At 41.2% G+C, this 24,996-nt stretch overlaps 1 protein-coding gene across 1 annotated transcript in view; it reads left to right on the top strand.

Moving 5' to 3' along the window:
• Nucleotides 1-22,885, top strand: part of BEND2 (BEN domain containing 2) — a 123,447-nt gene extending 100,562 nt beyond the window's left edge. The window contains 1 exon segment of the mRNA XM_077988395.1: nucleotides 22,600-22,885. Coding sequence (XP_077844521.1) covers nucleotides 22,600-22,885 — 286 coding nt within the window.
• Nucleotides 22,886-24,996: the final 2,111 nt, after the last annotated feature.

Raw genomic sequence — 24,996 nt, 5'->3', positions numbered from 1 at the left:
ACATAGGAGAAAAGATAAGAATTACATCTGATTCTCCTCAGAAACCATGCAAGCAATAAAAAAAATGGCATGAAATGTTTAAAGTATTGAGAAAAAAAGTTCACCAAACTAGAATTCTGTACCCTGTGAAATTATCCTTCATTAATGAAGGAGAAATAGACTTTCTCAGACGCACAGAAATTGAGGGAATTTGTTACCGGTAGGCCTGCCTTGCAAGAAATGTTAAAAGAAGTTCTTCAGAGAAAAGGGAAATAATACAGGTCAGAAACTTGGACCCACATAAAGAAAGGAAGAATATTGGAGAAGTAATAAGTGAAAATAAAATAACAATTTTAATTTTTCTTATTCTTAATTGATCTAATAGATAACGGTTTCCTCAAAATAAGAATACCAACAATGTATTCAATTATATACATTTATGTGTGTGTGTTTATATAAGCTATGTATAAGTAAAATGAATAATAACAAAGATACAAGGGGTAAGAGGGAAGAATTAAGATTGTTTTGTTATTAGAAGGCACATGGACTAACGGAGTAGTTCTAAATGTATCTTGCAAACTCTAGGGCAACCAACTAAAAAAAATGTTTTAAGAGGTACAGCAGATATGCTAATAAAGGAGAGAAAATTGAATCATATAAAATGCTCATTAAAAACAACAAAATACAGAAGAGTGGAAGACAAAAAGGAACAAAGAACAAGGGCAACATCACAGCACAAAAAAAATATGTGGGGTAATGTATGTTAATTAGCTCAATTTAGCCATTTCATGATGTGTACATATTTCAAAACAATGTGTTATAAATTATATATATACAATTTGTATTTGTCAAATAAATAAATAAGAACAAGGGCAACAAATAGAAAATAGTAATAAACACGGTAAAACTTAATCTGACTGTATCAATAATCACTTTGAATGTTAATGTTGTAAGTGCACCAATTAAAACACAGAGATAACCAGAGTTGATCCAAAAGGAAGGCCCAACTCTATGTTGTCCACAAGAAACACACTTCAAATATAAAGACACAAGTAAATTTAAAATAAAGGGATGGAGAAAGAAACACCATGCTAGCACTAGTCAAAAGAAAACAAGAGTAGCTATATTAATTTCAGACAGAGAAAACTTCAGAGCAAAATAAGTTATCAGGGATAAAGAGAGGCATTCAAAATGATAAAGAGGTTGATACTCCAAAAAGACATAACAATTCTTAATCTGTGTGCACCTAACAACAGAGCGTCAAGATATGTGAGGCAAAAACTGATAAGACAGAAAGGAGAAATAGATAAATCCACTATTATAGATGAAATCTTCAACACCCCTCTTTCAGAAATGGACAGATCCAGCAAGCAGAAAATCGGTAAGGACAGAGTTGAATGAAACAACACCATCAATCAACTGGATATAATTGACATCTGTAAATTACTTTAAGCAACAACAGCAGAGTATGCATTCTTCTCAAGCTCACATGGAATGTGGACAAAAATAGACCACTTTCTGAGGTACAAAACATACCTAAACAAATTTAAAAGAATAGAAACCATACAATGTCTGCCCTCGGACCGCAATGGAATTGAACTAGAAATCGATAGGAAAAAATAGCTGAAAAATCTCCAAATACTTGGAAATTAGATGACACATTTCTAAATAATACGTGGGTCAAAGAAGAAATCTCAAGAGAATTTTTTTAAATTTGAAGTAAATGAAAATAAGAATACAACTTATCCAGTTCAGTACAGAATTTGGCAAAAGCAATATTTAAAGGGAATTTTATAGCATTGAATGCATATATTAGAAAAAAAGAACTAAAATTAATAATCCAAGCTTCCACTTTAGAAAACCAGAAGAGCAAATAAATTCAAAGTAAGCAGATGAAAATAAATAATAAAAATTAGAGTAGAAATCAGTGCAATCAAAAACAGAAAATCAATGAAGAAAATAAACAAAACTAAAAACTGGATTTTTAAAAAAGATCAATAAAATCAATAAGCTTCTAACCTGGCTAAGAAAAAAAATAGTAGATGCAAGTCACTAATATCAGAAGTGAGAAAGGGGACATTCTTATAGATCTCAATGACATTAAAAGAATAATAAAGGAACATTGTGAATAACTCTATACTCACAAATTTGATAACCTAGATTAAATGGACCAATTCTTGGAAAAACACAATCTAACAAAACTCACATAAGAAAAAATAGACAATCTGAATACACCTGTATCTATTACAGAAATCAAATTGATAATTAGTAACCTTCCAAAACCAAAAGCACCGGTCCCAGATGGATTCATCTGTCAATTTTACCAACATTTAAGAAAGAAATTGCACCCATCCTCTACAATTTCTTTCAGAATACAGAAGCAGATGGACTACTTCCTAACTCATTCTATGAAGCCAGCATCACCCTAATACCAAAGCCAGATAAAGAAACTGAAAAATGTTTATATAGACCAATATCTCTCATAAACATAGATGCAAAAATTCTTGACACAATATTAGCAAATCAAGTCCAACAATGTATTTAAAAAGTATACATCTCAACCAAATGGGATTTGTCCCCCATATGCAGGGCTGGTTCAACATTTAAAAAATTCATCAATGTTGGGGGGCGGAGCAAGATGGCCGAATAGGAACAACTCCAGTCTCCAGCTCCCAGCGCGAGTGACACAGAAGACAGGTGATTTCTGCATTTTCAACTGAGGTACTGGGTTCATCTCACTAGGGATTGCCAGACAATCGGTGCTGGTCAGCTGCTGCAGCCCGACCAGTGAGAGCTGAAGCAGGGCGAGGCATCTCCTCACCTGGGAAGCGCAAGGGGGAAGGGAATCCCTTTTCCTAGCCAGGGGAACGGAGACACACAACACCTGGAAAATCGGGTAACTCCCACCCCAATACTGCGCTTTACCAAGGGTCTTAGCAAATGGGCACACCAGGAGACTATGCCCCACACCTGGCTGGGAGGGTGCCACGCCCAGGAAGCCTCCCTCATTGCTAGCACAGCAGTCTACAATCTAACTGCAAGGCAGCAGCGAGGCTGGGGGAGGGGCGCCCACCATTGCTGAGGCTTAAGTAGGTAAACAAAGCCCCTGGGAAGCTCGAACTGGGTGGAGCTCACAGCAGCTCAAGGAGGCCTGCCAGTCTCTGTAGACTCCACCTCTAGGGACAGGGCACAGCTAAACAACAACAACAACAACAATAAAAGCAGCAGAAACCTCTGCAGACGCAAAGGACTCTGTCTCACAGCTTTGAAGAGAGCAGTGGATCTCCCAACATTTTGAGCCTGCTCAAGTGGCTCCCTGACCCCTGAGTAGCCTAACTGGGAGACATCCCCACTAGGTGCAGACCAACACCTCACACCTCACATGGTGGGGTACACCCCTGAGACGAAGCTTCCAGAGCAAGAATCAGACAGCAGCACTCACTGTTCAGCAATATTCTATCTTCTGCAGCCTCTGCTGCTGATACCCAGGCAAACAGGGTCTGGAGTGGACCTCAAGCAATCTCCAACAGACCTACAGCTGAGGGTCCTGACTGTTAGAAGGAAAACTAACAAACAGGAAGGACACCCACAGCAAAACCCCATCAGTACATCACCAGCATCAAAGACCAAAGGCAGATAAAACCACAAAGATGGGGAAAAAGCAGGGCAGAAAAGCTGGAAATTCAAAAACTCAGAGTGCATCTCCCCCTCCAAAGGAACGCAGCTCATCGCCAGCAATGGATCAAAGCTGGACGGAGAATGACTTTGATGAGTTGAGAGGAGAAGGCTTCAGTCGATCAAACTTCTCAGAGCTAAAGGAGGAACTACGTACCCAGCGCAAAGAAACTAAAAATCTTGAAAAAAGAATGGAAGAATTGATAACTAGAATAATCAATGCAGAGAAGGCCATAAACGAACTGACAGAGATGAAAACCATGACACAAGAAATACGTGACAAATGCACAAGCTTCAGTAACTGACTCGATCAACTGGAAGAAAGAGTATCAATGACTGAAGATCAAATGAATGAAATGAAGCGAGAAGAGAAGTGTAGAGAAAAAAAAAGAAAAAGAAATGAACAAAGCCTCCAAGAAATATGGGATTATGTGAAAAGACCAAATCTACGTCTGATTGGGGTGCCTGAAAGTGAGGGGGAAAATGGAACCAAGTTGGAAAACACTCTTCAGGATATCATCCAGGAGAACTTCCCCAACCTAGTAAGGCAGGCCAACATTCAAATTCAGGAAATACAAAGGACGTCACAAAGATACTCCTCGAGAAGAGCAACTCCAAGACACATAATTGTCAGATTCACCAAAGTTGAAATGAAGGAAAAAATCTTAAGGGCAGCCAGAAAGAAAGGTCGGGTTACCCACAAAGGGAAGCCCATCAGACTAACAGCAGATCTCTTGGCAGAAACTCTCCAAGCCAGAAGAGAGTGGGGGCCAATATCCAACATTCTTAAAGAAAAGAATTTTAAACCCAGAATTTCATATCCAGCCAAACTAAGTTTCATCAGTGAAGGAGAAATAAAATCCTTTACAGACAAGCAAATGCTTAGAGATTTTGTCACCACCAGGCCTGCCCTACAAGAGATCCTGAAGGAAGCACTAAACATGGAAAGGAACAACCGGTACCAGCCATTGCAAAAACATGCCAAAATGTAAAGTCCAAGGATGCTAGGAAGAAACTGCATCAACTAATGAGCAAAATAACCAGTTAATATCACAATGACAGGATCAAGTTCACACATAACAATATTAACCTTAAATGTAAATGGACTGAGTGGTCCAATTAAAAGACACAGACTGGCAAATTGGATAAAGAGTCAAGACCCATCAATTTGCTGTATTCAGGAGACCCATCTCACATGGAGAGACACACATAGGCTCAAAATAAAGGGATGGAGGAAGATCTACCAAGCAAATGGAGAACAAAAAAAAAGCAGGGGTTGCAATCCTAGTCTCTGATAAAACAGACTTTAAACCATTAAAGATCAAAAGAGACAAAGAAGGCCGTTACATAATGGTAAAGGGATCAATTCAACAGGAAGAGCTAACTATCCTAAATATATATGCGCCCAATACAGGAGCACCCAGATTCATAAAGCAAGTCCTTAGAGACTTATAAAGAGACTTAGACTCCCACACAATAATAATGGGAGACTTCAACACCCCACTGTCAACATTAGACAGATCAACGAAACAGAAAGTTAACAAGGATATCCAGGAATTGAACTCAACTCTGCACCAAGCAGACCTAATAGACATCTATAGAACTCTCCACCCCAAATCAACAGAATATACATTCTTCTCAGCACCACATCGCACCTATTCCAAAATTGACTACATAGTTGGAAGTAAAGCACTCCTCAGTAAATGTAAAAGAACAGAAATTATAACAAACTGTCTCTCAGACCACAGTGCAACCGAACTAGAACTCAGGACTAAGAAACTCAATCAAAACCGCTCAACTACATGGAAACTGAACAACCTGCTCCTGAATGACTACTGGGTACATAACGAAATGAAGGCAGAAATAAAGATGTTCTCTGAAACCAATGAGAACAAAGACACAACATACCAGAATCTCTGGGACACATTTAAAGCAGTGTGTAGAGGGAAATTTATAGCACTAAATGCCCACAAGAGAAAGCTGGAAAGATCTAAAATTGACACTCTAACATCACAATTAAAAGAACTAGAGAAGCAAGAGCAAACACATTCAAAAGCTAGCAGAAGGCAAGAAATAACTAAGATCAGAGCAGAACTGAAGGAGATAGAGACACAAAAAACCCTCCAAAAAATCAATGAATCCAGGAGTTGGTTTTTTGAAAAGATCAACAAAATTGATAGACTGCTAGCAAGACTAATAAAGAAGAAAAGAGAGAAGAATCAGATAGATACAATAAAAAGTGATAAAGGGGATATCACCACCAACCCCACAGAAATACAAACTACCATCAGAGAATACGATAAACACCTCTATGGAAATAAACCAGAAAACCTAGAAGAAATGGATAATTTCCTGGACATAGGTGGGAATTGAACAATGAGATCACTTGGACTCTGGAAGGGGAACATCACACACTGGGGCCTATTATGGTAGGGGGAGGGGGGAGGGATGGCATTGGGAGTCATACCTGATGTAAATGACGCGTTGATGGGTGCTGACGAGTTGATGGGTGCAGCACACCAACATGGCACAAGTATACATATGTAACAAACCTGCACATTGTGCACATGTACCCTAGAACTTAAAGTATAATAAAAAAAAAAACCGAAAAAAAATAATGCAAGCATTTTATATATAGGCAAGAAATTCATATTAAATCTTTATACAGATTGGTTTGAAATTCACTGCTTTATTTTTTTAAATTTACTATTATTATTATTATTATTTTTTGGAGACAGAGTCTTGCTCTGTTGCCCAGGCTGGAGTGCAGTGGTACAATCTCAGCTCACTGCAAGCTCCGCCTCTCAGGTTCACGCCATTCTTCTGCCTCAGCCTCCCGAGTAGCTGGGACTACAGGTGCCCGCCACCATGCCCAGCTAATTTTTTGTATTTTTAGTAGATTCGGGGTTTCACCACGTTAGCCAGGATGGTGTCGATCTCCTGACCTCGTGATCCACCCACCTCAGCCTCCCAAAGTGCTGGGATTAAGGCCTGAGCCACCGCGCCCGGCCATGACTGTTTGATTAATTAGCTGATAAGACACCGGGTAAAATCCTGACAATGTGAACACATGATAAGGAAGCTTCAATGGAACAGAGAAAGACTGTCAAAGGGGACAGAAAGGTCTTGGCTCTGGAAAGTTCCACCTGTCTTTGTAGGAAGGAAGATGATGGAAGACTAATCCTGTCAGACCAAGAAAGAGCACCCATTTAACAAGTTAGTGACATTTTCTTCCCAGAAAGTACGGAATGACTTCAATAATCACAGTCATATATTAGCCGGCAATTGTTCTTGGGTCAATTTTTCTTTCGCCAACATTGCCTTGGATGTAGATGATGCAGGAGGGCACCCAGTTTCCTCAGGACTGTGCCGTGGTGTCTGGTACAAGGAGAAGGGGAGTGGGGGAGGAAGGGGAAAGAAGATGAAGTGGCATGGGAGGAGGTAGTATGGCAGAGGCCTTGGGGCATTCTCAGGACTCATGAGTGCGGTTTCAGAGAGCCTGGTCCCATACACAGGGCTTCACTCCCAAGGTCCCAGTCACTTAGGCCAGGGAAGGCCGAAGCCACAACCATGAACTTTTGTATATGGCAGGGCACCCCTTGGACAGCCAAGAAGCTGGAAGCCAGAGGCCATCACAAGGAGAAGCCTCCTCACCTCAAGGGAAGAAAGGAAGGAAATGCATACCCCAGCCTAGAGGAAGGAGTCTAGCCCTTTGTCTCCTATCCCATTTCTACCTCTGGTGCTGGAGTAAATGAGGGTATGATATGGCATTGGGACGCTGGGACATGTGCTGAGAGAGGTGTTAGTGGATTTTCAATGTCAAAATTCTGCGGGGTTGATTCTTAGAGCCCCTTTCTGCCACTCACATTTTTTGTTAAGGCAGCTTAGCAGCACCAACACCCTTCACACACAACCCAAGGGTGCATATGGTCCTCGCGGCTGAGAGGTCCAGCTTCCTACTATAGGCTTCTGTTCTGACACAGCCCTCCCCGTCCCTCCCTAAGTAGTCCAGCTCACTGGCTGGACCTCTTAAACTTGCTGCTTGTTAGGTGACTCTGGACCACAGGTCCTGCCATTCCAGGCTTCTCTCTGCAGAAAGGGAACTCTGCAGTGTAGAATTTTGGCAAGTGCATGCTTGTGAATGCAAATGTATCATGAGTGATGGGATAGAGAGAAAGAGGAACAACTAGCTAGACTGGCTGGGACAGACAGAGCAAGAAAGAAGGGAGTGGGGACATGTGTGTGAGTGTTTGTGTGCATGTGTGTGTGCATCTGCTTGTGTGTGTGTATGTGTGTGCTGAGGGAGAGGACAGAGTACTAAGGGTAGAGAGAAGCATGAGCAATAGAGTTGGACCAAGCAGAGCTCTGTCCTTCTCTTGGGTTTTGAGATCCACTCTGTGTGGGCAGCTAGAGGTGGTCAGGAGGTGGGAGACAAAGGAGTGAACCAACAGATGCTGCTAGAAGGGAGAGATGGGCAAGACAAGGCTACCAGAGGGCTGGACCAATGTGGCCAGGACCTGGGGGTTGTCTAGGGGTGGGAGAGTGGGGATAAAGGTCTGTAGGACTGGGACCTCTGGAACTTACTTCCCTGATTTCAGAAACTCCTCAGACCATAGGCTGCACTTTGGGAAAATTCTTCTCCTTCTTTCCCCCTTCAAGGTCCTTGTCTGTTTAACCATGTCTTACCTGCCAAGATCAGCTTGGGAGGGGAAGGGGGTCCCTGGCAGTATGATTTGCCCCACATGGGAGAACTGCTGCAGGGCCATGGCTGTGCAGGAGCTAGGGCTGAGGGTTGTGTAGACAAGGAGCAGAAACCAAACAGAGCTACCATTCTTGAAGACTTTTTTCTTGCTTACTAAAATAACTCTTTTTCTTGCATGTTCTTGTTCACTGTTCTCACCTACTCATTCTTCAATGTAAATTTGAGAGCCAATCTGTCAAGTTAAAACAAATCCAATGGGATTTTGATTGCAATTGTATCAAACCAATATATTACTGCATTTCATTAAAACTGAATTTGACACTAAATAATTAAGAACCAGACAGAAAAGACTTTTTTTGTCATTCATTTATTCATTTCCCCAGTAATACATATTGTGCACTTACTATGTGCTAGGAAAGTGGTCCCATTGTCTAGAGACACTTGAGGAAATGGGAAGGGGAAGGCCAGTCCCTGTTCTCCCACCACCCAACTCACTTGCCTCACCCTAAAACCAGACCTGGTAGGGCCTTGTTGTCATTAAAAAAATTGATATTATCTTCATCATGGATTTTTGCATTGATTTTAATTTTTTAAAATATTGCATTAAAATATTTATCTCAATGACTGAGTTTTTTGGCATCCCTTTAAAGTTTGCATCCGAGGTGATTGCCTGATCCCTAGCCCTGGGGAAGGTGAAGTCATGGAGGGATTAGCAGCAGGGCAGCAGTAAAGTGGGAACATGATCATAGATTTCCCAGGGAGCCAGGAGGACTGAGGACTAGGAGTGAGAAATTTTGTAACTCAGCTCAACTCCTAAACAGAATAAAGCAACAGTTCTTCACTACATTATATTATAGAAATATGGCTTCTCTAAATGGCTGCCCCACCACAAGTGTGGTAGGTGGCTCGCAGCTGAATAGGAGGAGGGCACAGCATGGGTATTGACATCCTGAAAGGAGTGTCTGCACTGTCCCGCATGGGATCAAATTGCCACATGTGGTTTTGAGCACTAAAAATATGGTTAGTCCAATAGGTGTAAGGTTCACACTGGGTTTCAAAGACAGTATGAAAAATAAAATGATCATATAGCTTATTCAAAATTCACTTTTATACTGATGACCTATTGAAATATTAATATTTTGGATATATTAGGCTACATAAAATACATTATTAAAATGTATTTCATCTGTTTCTGTTTCTTTTTAAAATGTGGCTACTAGACAATTCTAAAGTGCATATGTGGCTTGCATTTGTGGCTCATACTATATTTCTAGTGGACAATACTTGTTTAGGTGGTATGAGGGGATATGTCCTTGAACTCAGGCAGTGGCTCCGATCACCCACTGATGCTCTTCCTCTAACTTCTGCCTCTCTGGCTGGGTGTTTAGCATGTAGCCATTACAAAGATGCCACTAACTAGGCTGGCATAACTCAGGGCTAACAGGTATTCAGGGATGGTAAGCATTATGGCAGTGGGGGAGGGCACTGCAGAGTGGTGGGTGAGGTGTAGTGGATGTCCTTTTTGACCTAGCACCTTTGAACATCTTTCTTTTATTTGGAGAATGCCCCATCTTTTAAGTACTATCTCCCACAATGGAAGAAAGAGTCTCACTTTCCTGACCTCCTTTGTGGTTAGACACCAGGGCTCAGCCAGTCAAATACATGCAGGTCAGCATTTGACTTGGAAGAAGCCAGTGTTACTGCATGGAATCCATCAGGGTGAGTGTGGCAGCAACAACCTCCAGAGGCAGCAAGGTTCAGCATCAATGGGTGGGTGGTGCCAGCTGTTGTGATGGTGCCCAGAAGGTGGCAGAGGTGTCTCTACTGGACCAGCCCTTTGGTGAGATTTGTGAGCCTTGTTCCTTACCTCATTCTCTGGCTTTTCAGAGATTCTCTAGCCTTCAAAATTTTTCTTAGCTAGAATGGATTCTACTGTCTGCAGTTAAAATCCTGACTGATATACACAGTTTTCTATACTTGTTTATTAGTCCCCAAGTACACAAATTATGCTTCAAGCAGTGAACAACTCCTGCTTAAAGACCTACCTTGTATTCTGCACTGTGATAGCAGCTGGAGGGATTCAGAAAAGTATGAACCTTGGTTGCCTTGCTCCAGTAACTCACACTGTTGATGTGTGGTGATTGGCATCCTGGTGCCAAAGTCTTCCCCAGGGGCGAGAACAGGTTCTGACTCCTCTCCAGCTTTAAGCTACATTTAACTCTTCAATTTGAATTCTCTAGTATAATTAACTGCCTGCCCTCTTTCTTTGTTTTGTTTTCTCTTTCTTTCTTTCTTTCTCTTTCTTTCTTTCCTTTCTTTCTTTCTTTCTTTCTTTCTTTCTTTCTTTCTTTCTTTCTTTCTTTCTTTCTTTCTTTCTTTCTTTCTTTTTCTTTTCTTTTTTTTCTTTTTCTTTTTTTTTTTTTTTTTTGAGACAGAGCCTTACTCTATCACTCCGGTTGGAGTGCAGTGGCGCAATCTCGGCTCACTGCAACCTCTGCCTCCTGGGTTCAAGCAATTCTCATGCCTCAGCCTCCTGAGCAGCTGGGATTACAGGCACGTGCCACCATGCCCGGCTAATTTTTGTATTTTTAGTAGAGACTGGGTTTCGCCATGTTGGCCAGGCTGATCTCAAACTCTTGACCTCAGGTGATCTGTCTGCCTTGGCCTCCCAAAGTGCTGGGATTACGGGCGTGAGCCACCACTCCTGGCCATCTGCCCTCTTTCTTGACATCTATTCTCAAATCAACCTTGAGACCAAAGCTGTTCTGGACACACACACACATACACACACACAGTCACAAAACCTCACTTAAATGTGGGGTTTTGTCACTGTTGCCAAGTGAGTTTACCAGCTTTCTTCCCGCTCTCAGAATTAACATGATGGAGAATGTGTTCCTTGTAAAAAAAGGGGATACATTTTCAAGTCATGGACCTAAATAATTTTGCAAACATCGATTCCAGCATTTGAGTTCCTCCAAAAGTAGACTCTGAGGTGAAGATTTGGGTGCAAGTAGTTTATTTGCAAGGTGATCCCAAGAAGCACGGTGAGGGAGTATGGGAAAGAGGGTGTGTGAATGAGCAGATTACTGCTGTGGTCATCTGGGCTCATTTCTACTAAGGATTCTCTGAGAGATTGTGTAAAACATAACTCAAAAATGTCCCACCAAGGGGTGAGGAAGCTGGGATATTTATCCACCAACTCCCATCCCTCCTTGTTTGAGAATTGCTTCTGGAAGTGTTAGGTCCCCACCACTTCTGGTTTGCCCTGCATGGACCGAGAATGCTGCTGTGGCCAGATAAAGTCTTAGGCAGAGAGACCCAGGTGTTAGAGGCAGGAATCTGCCAGTGTGGGGAATCTGGTCACCAAAGCTGGAGGTGCCCAGAAGGTGCACCAAAGGGATATTGGTGGAGCACCAACAGTGTTGGCTACATCCAGTTAATAAAATTTTCCCCATGAATTCATTCTTGCATTGAACATATATTTATAAAACACCCCATATGTTCCTAGCATGCGTTTTGGCATGGCAATACAGTAGCGAACAAAACAGATACAAATCTCTCTCTTAATAGCTATTCTAGTGACTGTTGCAGGAGTATTAAGTTCTACCAATCACAAGTGCTGAACAGACTTTCAATAGTGTATGCATTCATTTAATACTATTACGTCTTTGACATTATACTAATTGAATAAAATATGGTCTTTACATTTAAAAATCTTTCTCAGTTAAAAAAAACACAATTTCAAAAATATTAGAGCTTGAGGTGTTCCTAAGACAGCTAAGTCATGAAAAGGTGAACTAATTTTCCCAAAGATACACAGCAGAACCAAGACTGAAAAATCTCAGTTTTTTTCATAAATTTCCACAATAGCATCACATTGACCAAGACTGGCTGTTTTCTAGAGCAAAATACAAAAAGTATTTTGAATGCACCTTTAAACATTGTGGTGGGAGTGTAAATTGGTGCAAACTTTCTGTAAGACAATTAGCAAAAAGTATTAAAAGCTTTAGAAGTAAACATTCCCATTGACATAGTTATTCAGCTTTTAGGGATCTATCCTAAAAGATTTATAAACAATGAACACTAATTCAGTCTTTCAAAAAGCATGTTTTCAAATAATATTTAGTTATATAGAAAAATAGAACATAATAATTAGTGAAGAAATGAGGATGTACAACTTCATATACTGAAAGGTCTCATTTTTTTTTTTTTTTAGAAAGATCCACAGAAAGAAGAAAATACAGCAAGGCAATTATTATATCTATTTTCTAGTATGGTAATGTAGAAATCTTCCAAAAGCATTGTTTTATTCACCTGACCTTTGGAAAGTTGTTGAATGAAAGTGAGTTTAGGTTATACCTCTAGGCAGATTTTTGGAACCCAACTGAAGTTGCCAGTGGGAATTCGGCGGTGGAACTGTATGAAATCTTTGTTCTTTCTTACCTGGTTGTATTTTCCACAATGGACATATGTTACCTTTGTAACCAGAGAAAAAAGTATCTAAAATTTTTGGCCTAATTTTTACCTCTAGGCATTGTGATTAGTGCTGGGGAAGTGTCCAGTGGACGTTTGTGTGTCTGACTCTTGGTATAACAACCATATTGTTTAGAAATAGGCTCACAATGTCCTGAAGACTTCCAGCCAGTGCGACTGTCGATACGGTGTACTTTGAGATGCTTTGTCCCAGGGCCCTGCTTCCGCCTTCCAGAGCTTCGGCTCCCTTCTGCCCACAGGCATCCCATGGAGATGGGTTCCTTGTCCACATCCACTCATACATTTTTGCTTTGTGGCTTCTATTTCTTTGTTTCTTGCCTCCCCATCAACTTCTCCTTCATTGTGTTTCTTTGTATTCCTCTTACAAAAGCAGAATCCCACTTGGTTTCAGCAGTAGTCTGATGGGGACTTCGTCTGTCCTTGGGATTAGACACTTACCACGAAGAAGAAAGAAAACAAGCCGCCTATTAAATATATCACCTTTGGACTTTCCAGAGACATCAACTTTGCCAAACTCCACGGGAACCCAACAGCCCCCTATGGCAACATTTTCCCAAATGCATGCTCTCTTCCAAAGCAACTGAAGAACACAGACACCTCCTTCTCTCCCCTAGACAAGGCTGTTGTTTTTGTCCCCCAGGTTGCTACCATGTGGGAATGTTGTGGTGTGAGAAAGTATCAACACCCCAAATGCAGATCACACTTGCTTTACATCAGCTATGAAGGGGCCATTAATCATTCTCCACCCTTGCATCTTTCCCCTGTCTTAGTTACAGACAAGCTGTTCTTACAAATTCTGAGGAGTATCTGTGGGTGGCGACTAACCTTTGGCATTGTCCATGTGGTCTGACTGATGGGGGAATAGTCTCCTAGCATCGCCTGGAGAATTCAAGGGCATCAGAGGAGGCCCCATGGCAAGGTGCAGCCAAGCAGAAGGGAACTAAGACGTTGGGCTGGGACCAGCCTGAGGCTGGCTCCCTTAGGTCTCCTGGTGATGCCTTCTTGCTTCTTTGCTGCCTGGCTTAGTTTAGTAAAGAATGCAGTCTGGGCAGCATTCATTGGAAAACCTCTGCTGACAGGTGGGTATATCAGATATTGTTCTTTTTGGAAAACCTGCACTACTTACCCAGGTGCTACTGTAGTTCAAGCCCACGAGGCATCATGGTGGATCTACTGGGGTTCAGTGCTGGAAACAGAAACCCCTTTGGGTATCTAAACAGAAAAGTCTTGAATTCAGAGAAGAAGGTGCTTCCCATATTCTTTAAAGGGCTAGACAAGTAGGAATGGTTGCCCAAACATCACAGAACTTGTTGACTCAAAGAAATCCTGCCTCAGACACAATTGAGAAGGTGAAGACTCAGAGGAGGCTGACACTGAAACACACCATCCAGGGACCAGGAAGTCCCTATTGATGCCTCTCTCCTACAATCCCCCATCTGTCTCCAAAGGTCACCCAGACACATTGGGTTACCTCACCATTCTTCAGAACCTGCGCACTCCAGTCTGGGGTTTATATTTGGAATACAAAGAAGGGGAAAGCTGATTGGGAAGAAGGAAATAAAGAAATAGAAGCCACAAAGCAAGAACATATGACACCCCTGTAGTGCAAATTAAATATTGGAAATCAGCCTCAGAAACACTACACATCTCTGCTTAAAGGCAGAAAAGCAGTAGGAACATGGTCTCTGACTCATGTATGAATTCCCATTGGTAAAACCTGCTCATGTGCAAAAGCCTAGCTGCAAGGGAGTCAGAGAAATAGGGTATTTAGCTTTCTAGTTTTTGTAGTATGGGAAGACACAATGGAAGGAGGTGGGAATGGATGCTGAATGCCAACAGACCACATCCAACACACACACCTTAGGAAATAGCACTGGCCTTTGAGCACTCATGGGGCCTGGCTGGGGATGGCTGAGTCCCAGCAGGGTCTGAGACAAAAAAAAAAAAAAAAAAAAAAAAAAAAAAAGATAAATGCAACATATAGTGAAGTCTTTCTAGGGAAGAGAGAAGATAGAATCCATCACAGAATAGTACCTGGTCTGATTTTTAGCAACGTACATGGAAGTAAGGTGACCATAGTCTGGCCAGGGAAGGGACTTGCCTTTTAGGGTATGGGACAGTGTTACATTCAGTGTTGGGTGCAGACAGCATAACTGGGGGGATCAGAAACAAACATATATAGTCCTTGGAAAGAGCTGGTGAGGGGCTCAGGTCTCTGGCAGCTAATTTCCCTGGCACAAAAAGAGCTGTGGAATGGGGGAAGGCATAAGGAGAATCATCGAATTCTGACAAGACCCAGGCAGAATGAAACCAGATGATTAGATGGGCTTTCTGGACATAAGGCGGCAGAGGGGGATTGTAGGAAAAGGATTTATCGATCCCAATTTGACACCCCTCTCTTTATCCATGCCCTTTGCCTTGTAACTTTGCATCTTCTCTTACAAAAGGCAAAACAGCCTTCTCTATCACTTGATTTTGAGCTTGACCTTGTTATTTACTTTGGACGATGGAATGTGGGAAGAAGCAGCACAAGTTTAGTTTTGAGCCAAGGCCCAAGGATTTCTTATGTGTTTTTATCTTCCCTCTCTCATGTCTTTATCTTCATGAGAAGATCTTCCCATGGGTAGCTACTGCTCATTCAGCCCAGGCCCAAGAATTAACCCATATGGAAGAGACTAGATCTTAGACCATATCAGGAAAGCAATCCCAGCTGAATCTACAGCTTGAAGGAGGGCCTCCTAACTGAACCCAAGCTAGTTCATGTGAGTCCCAGGCAAACTACTGGTGTGTGACAAATAAATTCTTATTGTAAACACTCACATTTTAGTGATTGTTGTTACACAGCAGTAGCCAACTGATACAATGACTGCCTCTGAATAGCAAGGGGTTTATTATTTCCAGATGTTGCAATGAAACATATCAGGAGAGCACCTACAAGTCACAGACTGGCATGTGCAGGTTCTGAGGCATGATGGGTCAATGCAATGAGTCTGGGTGACCTTTGGAGACAGCTGGAACAGAGCCACAATGGGACAGGGATTGACACCCAGCTCATAGTTGATCTGCTCCAGGCAGGCTTCCCTAAATGGTCAAGCCCACCTAGATCTCTCTTCATCCTCTACCATCCTCACTTCTTGCCTACATTTCTCTTTAGTTCTGATCATATGCCATCACAGTTATAGTGACCTAGTTCATAATACCAGCAGATAAGTGGACCCACTTCACTGTATTTTTATGTAAGCATGTGTCTATATTTTGTCCATGTTGATATGATGAGGGGTTTGGTCAGGCATTTTGTTGAACATCCACATGCCCTATGAATAAAGCAGTATTACTTGAGATTCAGTCACTTCTGGACCATTTTTATAATGTTTGTCCATTTCCATGTGAAGGTAGGGAACAGGGTCTAAGGGTGAGTGATTGCAGGCAGGTGGAGGCTGTGACTCATAAAGGACTGTAGCATGCTCAGAGAAGAGTCTTAGAAGGAACTACAGAGGGGAGAAGAGGGAAGATTGGAGGAGGCAGAGAGCAGGGCTAGAATTACAGTGGAGTGGTAAAGTAAAGTTCGGAGAAGTAAGTCACTGCGGGGGAGAGGGCAGCATCAGGGACTAGGAGAGGGCCCCAGAAGGGGTAGAGGATGGAAGGTTGTTTTGAAGGGTGTACAGAGTGAGTGTTGAAGAGCTTCACAGTAGGACACAGTGAATGGCAGATGGTGGAGGAGAAACAGGCAAGGGTAAATGTTAGACAAGTGAAGTTGATGGACCATCATTGTGCCACATAAAATCATTTTGTTTTCCAAGAGAAGAATTGCCCACATACCACACTGCAGGAAACTTTCATCTCAATGAAGGATCTTCCAAGTCTTTTTTGCTTGCATATCCCCTAAAAGAATTTTGCAAAACTACATACTCCCTCACGCTTACAGAGTTGAAACCTAAAATACTTTATAAGTTTAAATACTGTGGTTCCAAAGGATGTGACAGTCAGTATATTGTAAATATTGACATTTAAAAATAAAACTCTTATATCATACCTACTGGAATCAAAATATTATGATATGACAGCCACCATTATCTATTTTAAAAGTATATGACAAGCTCTTTGACAGTCAGAAATTTTACATCATTCTCTTTACTCCTTGAAATTATATTTCCATTTCACTTTCCCCACAGAATTTTATATTGATGTAGTGTATTTTTATGCCTGAAAATCTTTTCTTGTCTACCATGTATCTCAGCAACAAAACATGTATACCAATTCGCTTAAAATTTTTTTCTTATAACCACAAATAATAAACCAGTATAAAATATAAGAAGTAATGTTTTATTCAAAAAGAAGCTCTTAATAAAGTGAATGGAGTGGGGATGGTAGTTGTGATCTCTCCATTAATGGAGACTTGGCCAACACTGGTATCTTGAAAATGTCACTTCATTTAGCATCTTGGAGGTTTTTACACCCTAGGGCAATGCACCATGGTATAGTTGGAACCTTGGGCACCTGGTCTTCTATATAGCATGTGTACTAAGACAATGGTGATGGCAGCTTAGGGGGGACTTGAAGATGTCTTTTGCCTATTTCCTAGGCATCATAGAAACCTCCCAGGTTTTTGTTTGACTCCAGGGCAGGGGAGGGAACTCAATAGTGTCAAAAATTGAATTTTCTACAAACATGAAGGAATGAATGTTTAGAGCTTGATGTACTTTGGTCCAAAGAATACTATGAAATGGGGAAATTTCTGGTACAGTTAAATTCCTGCCATTAAGGTTCATGCCTGCTATATGGAAAGAAGGAAGAAGGAAGAGAGAACATTGGATTGGGGGATCATCAAAGGTGAGGTTAACTACCTGTCTTCACGATCACTTAGCAACTGGGTGACCTTGGGTGGCTGCTCATCTGCATCTCATTGTCCATCTGTAAAATGGGGTGCAAATCTCCTTTATGCAACCTCCTAGGCTAGGGGTTAGCCTCCTAGGGAGGCTCATCTTGAATCAGATAATGCTCATGACATCGTTTTGTAAACTGTCAAGAGCTCTTTATTTTTACTTAAAAATTTTAAACTATTAAAAAGATAATTCTAGGTTTACATGAAGTTGCAGAGATATGTACAAGAAGGTCCTGTGCACCCTACACCCCACCTTTATCAATGTTGACATCTTGCTTAACTGTCTTTGGAAATTGGCGTTGATACAACCTACAGAGCTTATTCAGATTTCACTAGTTATACATGTACTCATTTGTGAGTGTGTGTGTGTGTTTGTGTGTGTGTAGGTCCATGAAATTTTATCACATGTGTAGGTAGCTTCATGTAATTACATAACAATCATGATACAGAGCTTCTCCATCATTATGAACCTTTCTTATGCTACCTCTTTATATTCACATACTCCTTCCTCACAATCTCCTATCCCTGGCAACCATGAATCTGTTATATCTTTACAGTGTTATTATTTCAAGGATGTTACATACGTGAAATAATAGAATGTAGTCTTTTGAGATTGGCTTTTTCACTTAGCATCATTCCATTGGGGGCTATCCAAGTTAATTGCATGTATCAGTAGTTTGTCCCTTTTTATCGCTGAGTAGTATTCCATGGTATAGATGGACCACAGTTTGCTTAACCATTCACCCATTGAAAGGCATGTGGGCTGTTTCCCATTTTGGGCTATTATGAATAGAACTGCTATGAATGTTCATGTATAGGTTTTTGAGTCAACCTGTTTCCATTTTTGGGGGGATATGAACAATTCTGGGTTGTATGGTAAATGCAGGCATACAGTTTTATAAGGAATTTTCTCCATACTGGCTGTACCATTTTACATTTCCAACAGTAATAATGTGTGAGTGCTCAGTTTTTTTCTGTAACCTCATCAACATTTAGTGTTATCATTAATTTTTTGTTTTACACATTCTGATAGGTGTGTAGTGATCTCTCATTGTGGTTTTAATCCACATTTCCCTAATGGCTAATGATGCGGAATATCTTTACATGTGCTTATTTGCTATCTATATGTACTCTTTGGTGAAATGTCTGTTCATGTATTTTGTCCCTTTTATAATTGGATTGTTTGTCTTTTTCAATGTGGAATTTAAAATTTTTAAAATATATTTTAGATACAAGTCTTTTGTTTGATATGTGGTTTGCAAATATTTTCTCCCAGTATGTAGCTTGTCTTTTCATCTTCCTAACAGAATCTTTCCCAGAGCAAAGGTTTTAACATTTTATGAGGTGAAATTCATCAGTTTCTTCTTTTAGGGATTGTGCTTTGTTATCAAGTCTACAAACTCTTTGCCTAGGCCTACATCCCAAAGATTTTTTTTAAGTGTTTCACATTTAGGTCCATGATATGTTTCTAATTAATTTTTATCTAAGATGTGAGAATTCGGTTGAGGGGACTTTTTTTTCTTGGCCTTTTGGCTAAGATCAAGTGTAGAACTAGGTTGAGGTTTATATTTTTCTGCGTATGGATGTTTAATTGTTCCAATACCATGTGTTGGAAAGGCTGTTTTTCCTATTGAATTACTTTTGCACATTTGTTAAAAAAATCAATTGGGCATATTTTTGTGTGTGTATTTCTAGATTCTCTATTCTGTTTCGTAGATCTATGTGTTTATCTTTCTGTTAGTATTATACTGTCTTGGTTACTGTAGCTGTATAGAATGTCATAATATCTGTAGAGTGATTCCTCCCATTTTATTCTTTTTAAAAATTGTTTTTTTTTAATAGCTATTCTAGGTCCTTTGGTTTTTCATATAAATTTAAAAATAATTTTGTCTATGTCTATAAAAATCCTTACTGGAATTTTGATAGCCATTGCATTGAACCTATACATTTCAATTTGGGGAGAATTGACATCTTTACTATGTTGAATATTTTAGTGCATGATCATGATTTGTCTCCCCATTTATTTAGGTCTTTGATTTCTCTTATTAACATTTTGTAATTTACAGGATACAAATCCTATACATGTTTAGGAAAAGATTATACTGAAGTGTTTCATTTTCTCTAGAGTAAGTGTAAAGTTATTGTGCTTTAAAATTTTAGTTTTTATATGCTTATTGTTAGTATATATGAATGTGATTATCTCTATGTATCTACGTTGCATCTGTGACCTTGTTGAATTAACTTATTAGTTCTGGAATTTTAGGGGTAGATTCCTTAGGATTTTCTATTTAGACAATTATGTCATCTGCAAATAGGGATTGTTTTACTTTTTCTTGTCAATCTGTCTATATCCTATTTCCTTTTCTTGCTTTATTGTGCTTTTCAGCACAGCATTATGTGGTAAGAGTGAACATCCTTTCCTTGTTCCTAATCTTAGAGGAAAATCATTCAGTCTTTCACCATCAAGTATGATCTTAGTTGTAACTCTTTATCAAGTTGAGGACAATTTCCTCTATTCCTAGTTTTCTGAGCACTTTAAAAAAATCATGAATGCACCCTGGGCAACATGGTGAAACCCTGTCTCTAAAAAAAAATATTAGCTAGGTGTGGTGACACTCACCTGTAGTCTCAGCTACTCTGGAGGCTGAGGTGGGAGGAATACGTGAGCCCAGGAGGTCGAGGCTTCAGTGAGCCCTGATCGTGCCATTGTACTCCAGCCAGGATGACAGAGGGATGCCCTGTCTCAAAAAAATAAAATAAAATAAAAATCATTAATATGTAGAACTTTCAAATGTTATTTATTTATTTATTTATTTTTTTGTATTTTGAAAATGATGCTTGGTTGACATCTTGGCTCTGTGTGAAGTTCTGAGAGTATGAGGGCACATCATTCCCCTGGTCAGCTCTATCCCTGGGATGGGCTGGGAAGACACAGATGAGGGTAGGACTTCTTGTTGGATGGGACTAAGGAAAAATGGAGAGGAGAGATCTTAGGGCCCTGCCAAAGGGGCTCTGTTACCAAGTTGCTCAACAGAAAAACATGGTGCTATAAGGATTATTAGTTGCCTGTTGTTGCTGTAACAAATTACCACAAACTTAGTGGCTTAAAACAACATAAATTTATTCTATTACAGTTCTGGTGGTCAAAAGCCTAAAATCATGGTGTTGGCAGGGATGTGTTCCTTCTGGAGTCTTCGGGGGGAGAATCTGTTGCCTTGCCTTTTTCAGCTTCTAGAAGACACTCACATCTCTTGGCTTGTGGCCATTCCTCCATCTTTAAAACACAGCTCCACGCTCTGGTTCCATTGTCACATCTCCTTTTTCTCTCTGACCTTAATTCTGTTGCCTCCCTCTTATGTGTACCCTTGTGACTACCTTGGGCCCACCCAAAGAATCCAGGATTATCTCAACAACCTTAACTTAATCATGTCTGCAAAGTCTCTTTGCCATATATGGTAACATATTTATAGGTTCTCGGGAAGAGGACATGGGCATCTTTGGCGGGGGTGGTGGGTAGGGGGATTATTTATTTTACCACACGGGGCATGATGAGGTATTCTAAAGAGCAGGGCTTTGGAGTTAGACAGACCATGGTTTGACTTCTCACTCCAGCTTTAACAAGCTGTGTGACTTGCAGAGAATTACTTAATCTGGCTAAACCTTCGTTCATCTGCAAAACTGTAATCCCTTTGTTTGTCTGCAAAACTGTGGTGGAAATGACAGCTGTTTGTCAAAAATTTACAGCCCCTTCTATGGTATACAGTTGTAGTTGTGGCTAAGGAGCAACTTTTCCAGGCAGGCACTACATTTCTTAGTACCATTTGCCTCTAGGTAGGGCCCAAATGAGACTAGTTCTCACTCATCATATATGGCTGGAAGTGATCACTGCTGGGCTAAAGTACCTATGAAGTAGGTGTGTATTCTTTATGCTCTCTTCTCCCATCTTTTGGTTCCATGCTAACTCCCAGGTGACTTTGGAAGCCAAATGAGGAAGATGAAAAAGGTTTCGTCAGCTTGTGTCTCTGAATAACTGTGTGAAGCAGAGTCCATTTTACCCCCTACTGTCAAAATGGACTCCTGGGTTAGGCTCTATGAGCTAGAAATACATTTCTATTGTGTTAAGCTACTGAAAATTTAGACTTATTCATTACAGCAACTAGCAATACATCTGTCTTGCAGGGTATTATTATCCTCTGGGGCTATACAATGAAATCATATGTGTAAAACCCATGTTACCATGATAAGGAACTAAGGGACTCAGAGATTGGAAAGCCGCCAACTTTTCTGCCTAGAGCAGTGGTTCTCAAATTGAACATGCATCAGAATCCCCAAAAGGCTTGTTACAACAGATGCTGGGCCCACCTCAAGAATTTATGATTCTGGTTGGGACTCCTGGTGTTACTGGAAAGGGGTTCTGATCCAGACCCTAAGAAAGGGTTCTTGTATCTTGCGCAAGAAAGAATTCGGGCGAGTCCATAGAGTAAAGTGTAAGCAAGTTTATTAGAGAAGTAAAGAGACAAAAGAGGTATTCAGTTGTTCATGCAGGAGAATTTCATTTCAAAGAGCTGCTGCCCATTTCAGAAAGTACATGAAATAAATTTTCTCTCAGCGGGGCTTCCCTGCAGAATATAAAGCGAGGCGTTCTCAGCAGTCAACCCTCAGTTCTCCAGGGCTTGCCCCACATGGAGGCTGAGGAGGTAGTCTTCCTCTGGGGTGAGGGGAGGTCTGAGAGGGGCTGCGGCTTTGGAAGTATCTATTAAAAAGCAAATGTTATCTAGAAAAGAGGGAGGGGGGTTCCAAAGAGACAAATTGTGTGTACTTGGCAATTTTGCCTGTGGCCAACTCTGAACTCTATCTCTCTGTGAAGTGAAAAGTTTGGCATTAGCAATTCCAAAGAGTCGTTCCGATTTCAGCAGCTGAAAGTGGACTGGGGGCAGGAGGGCTGGCAGTGGACCACGCGGGAGTTGCTGTCAGAGTTCCGGGGCAGCCTGTGTGCTTTCATCCAGGCTGGTGGCCGCAGGAACAGTGTGGGGATGCCAGCAGCAACGGGGAGCCACCAGGGAGGAGGGTGGGAGGCTGCTGCCTTTGGGCTTGTCTGTCCAGGCTTCGAGCAGGGGCCCACCCCACCCTGCCCCCCTAACCACGAACTCTGACAAGGCAGAAGAGGCCTTCCTAGATCACCACCCACTTGAGTTGCATTTAGAGGCCCAGCTATATCTGATTTCAATTTCTTGGGCTAATTTATACCCCACTATAAACAAACTCTTGTAAAAGTTGAGAACCAGCAAGGATAAAGAAGCTGTGTTTTCATTATAGTTGTTTTTCTTCTGATGGGTTTCTGAAGTGAGTTTTCCAATAGCAGTAGACCCCAAATTTTTGGCCTCGGGAGATCTGGAAGGTGCTATATTGGGGAGGAGGTGAGGGGGGCAATTCAGCAAGAGCCTGCTGGTGCTTGGCTCTGTGCTGGGGTCTTTCACTAGCATTGAATCGGGGGAAGGGGGAAGTTTTGCCCCTTTTTCCCCCAGGGGCCTTAGAGTTTAACCGAAATTCACAGCATGGTGCAATGTGGGAAAATGTAAACATGTTTATAAAAGTTGGCTGTGTGGCCAGGCTAAGTCTCAAACTCCAGTCAGTTGCTACCTAAATCTCCTTGTTCAACTGATGTTTCCATATCAAGCTATTCTGTAATTCTAGCTTTTTATTTTACTTTGGGCATTTGGGGTGATTTGGTGTTTTAAGTGTTAATTTTCTGAAAGCTCCATTTTCTCCACTTCAAATTGTTGCTAACTTGGGATCCAGTATGATGTTTAATTAACCTCAAGTAAACTGCTAAGAGGAGCCTGATCCGGGATTGTCTTCACCCTTTTGTGTTTTGTTTTTATTTTCTAATTTTCATTTCAGAACGTTCAGAATTGGGTTTCCCACCTTTTCAGTGCTAGATCCGCCAACGGTTTGGTTCCTTTGTGGGTTCAGTTCTTTATGTCACCACCTAGTGTTCACTGATGACTTGTAATTGCGGGGGATTTGTGTCTCAAAAACTTCAAATGAGTTGCCTGTGCTTTAATTCCAAGTTCTTTCTTTCAGACGTGGTAGTCAAAATGAGAGGTTATTGAATAAGTACACATTACTTTTAATATATATATGTAAGTGGGTTCTGTGTTTATGATTGCTGAGGGATTACTTTTAAATGTTCTCTTTCAGTCTCTAGTTAAATGTAGTTTATAAATAGTTGCTGTGGATTTGGCTCCTTTAAAATATTCTGGTAGAAACAGATTATTTTTAATTCTAAAGTTTATGCCATTTACCACAGGAATAGATTCTTATGGGGGCACTGAATGCACATTTGAGTTCACACAAAATCTATGAATAAGTTAGAAAAGTTGGTTGGGTGCAGTGGATCACGCCTGTAATCCAAGCTCCTTAGGAGGCTGAGGTGGGAGAATTGCTTGAGACGGGGTTTGTGGTGAGCTAAGATCGCATCACTGCACTCCAGCCTGGGTAACAGAGTGAGACAATGCCTATTTAAAAATTAAAAAAAAAAAAAAAGTAGGGAAGTTGAGGGGCAGTGAGTGTCTGTTCTGCCTCTGGCTCTTTGCTCCCACCCAATATACCCGTCACTCACTTGTAAATAAAGACAAATCAAATGCTGTTTACAATCCTTTTTCTGGGCCTTTGTTACTTGTTTCCGAGTTGCCAGATCTGAAGCTTAAAGCTGTTCCTGGCCCTTCCTGGAGTTTCACCCCTGATTCTGACTCCCCATGCCCAGCCAGCTGTGGAAGAAAGCTGAGCCTGAGTCTGGCCCCTCATTTAGGGGTTAGTCACTTGGGTAGTGCCTCAATTCGTGCAGAGGAAGGCTGTTATGGACCAAATTGTGTTCCTTCCCTCTCCAAATCCATATGCTGATGCCCTAACCTCGAATGTGATTGTATTCGGAGATAGTGCTTTTGAGGAGGTGATGGAAGTTAAACAAGGTCATAAGGGTGGGGCTTTAGTCATTCCCTGTTTCCAGGCCCATGGCTCCTCTCTCAGTATTGACCATTTGAAGCTCCACTATAAACAAGGCCCACGAAGGGACAACTGCACCTCAAAGTGGCCAGCAGTAAAAGGAGCCTGCATCTTAAGGATCAGGAGTTCAATGGAGAGGGTTCATTGCTAAGCAGTCCTCAAATGTGAGTGCCCCCCAGCAACCCACAGACCAAGCATCCTGGGCTCTTGTCCTCAAAATGGCAGGTTGTGGTTGTTGGTGACAATGAGGTGTGAAGGG

Source organism: Macaca mulatta, chromosome X (genome assembly GCF_049350105.2).
Source record: "Macaca mulatta isolate MMU2019108-1 chromosome X, T2T-MMU8v2.0, whole genome shotgun sequence".
Taxonomy (NCBI): Eukaryota; Metazoa; Chordata; class Mammalia; order Primates; family Cercopithecidae; genus Macaca; species Macaca mulatta.
This window is presented reverse-complemented; position numbering and strand designations above follow the sequence as displayed.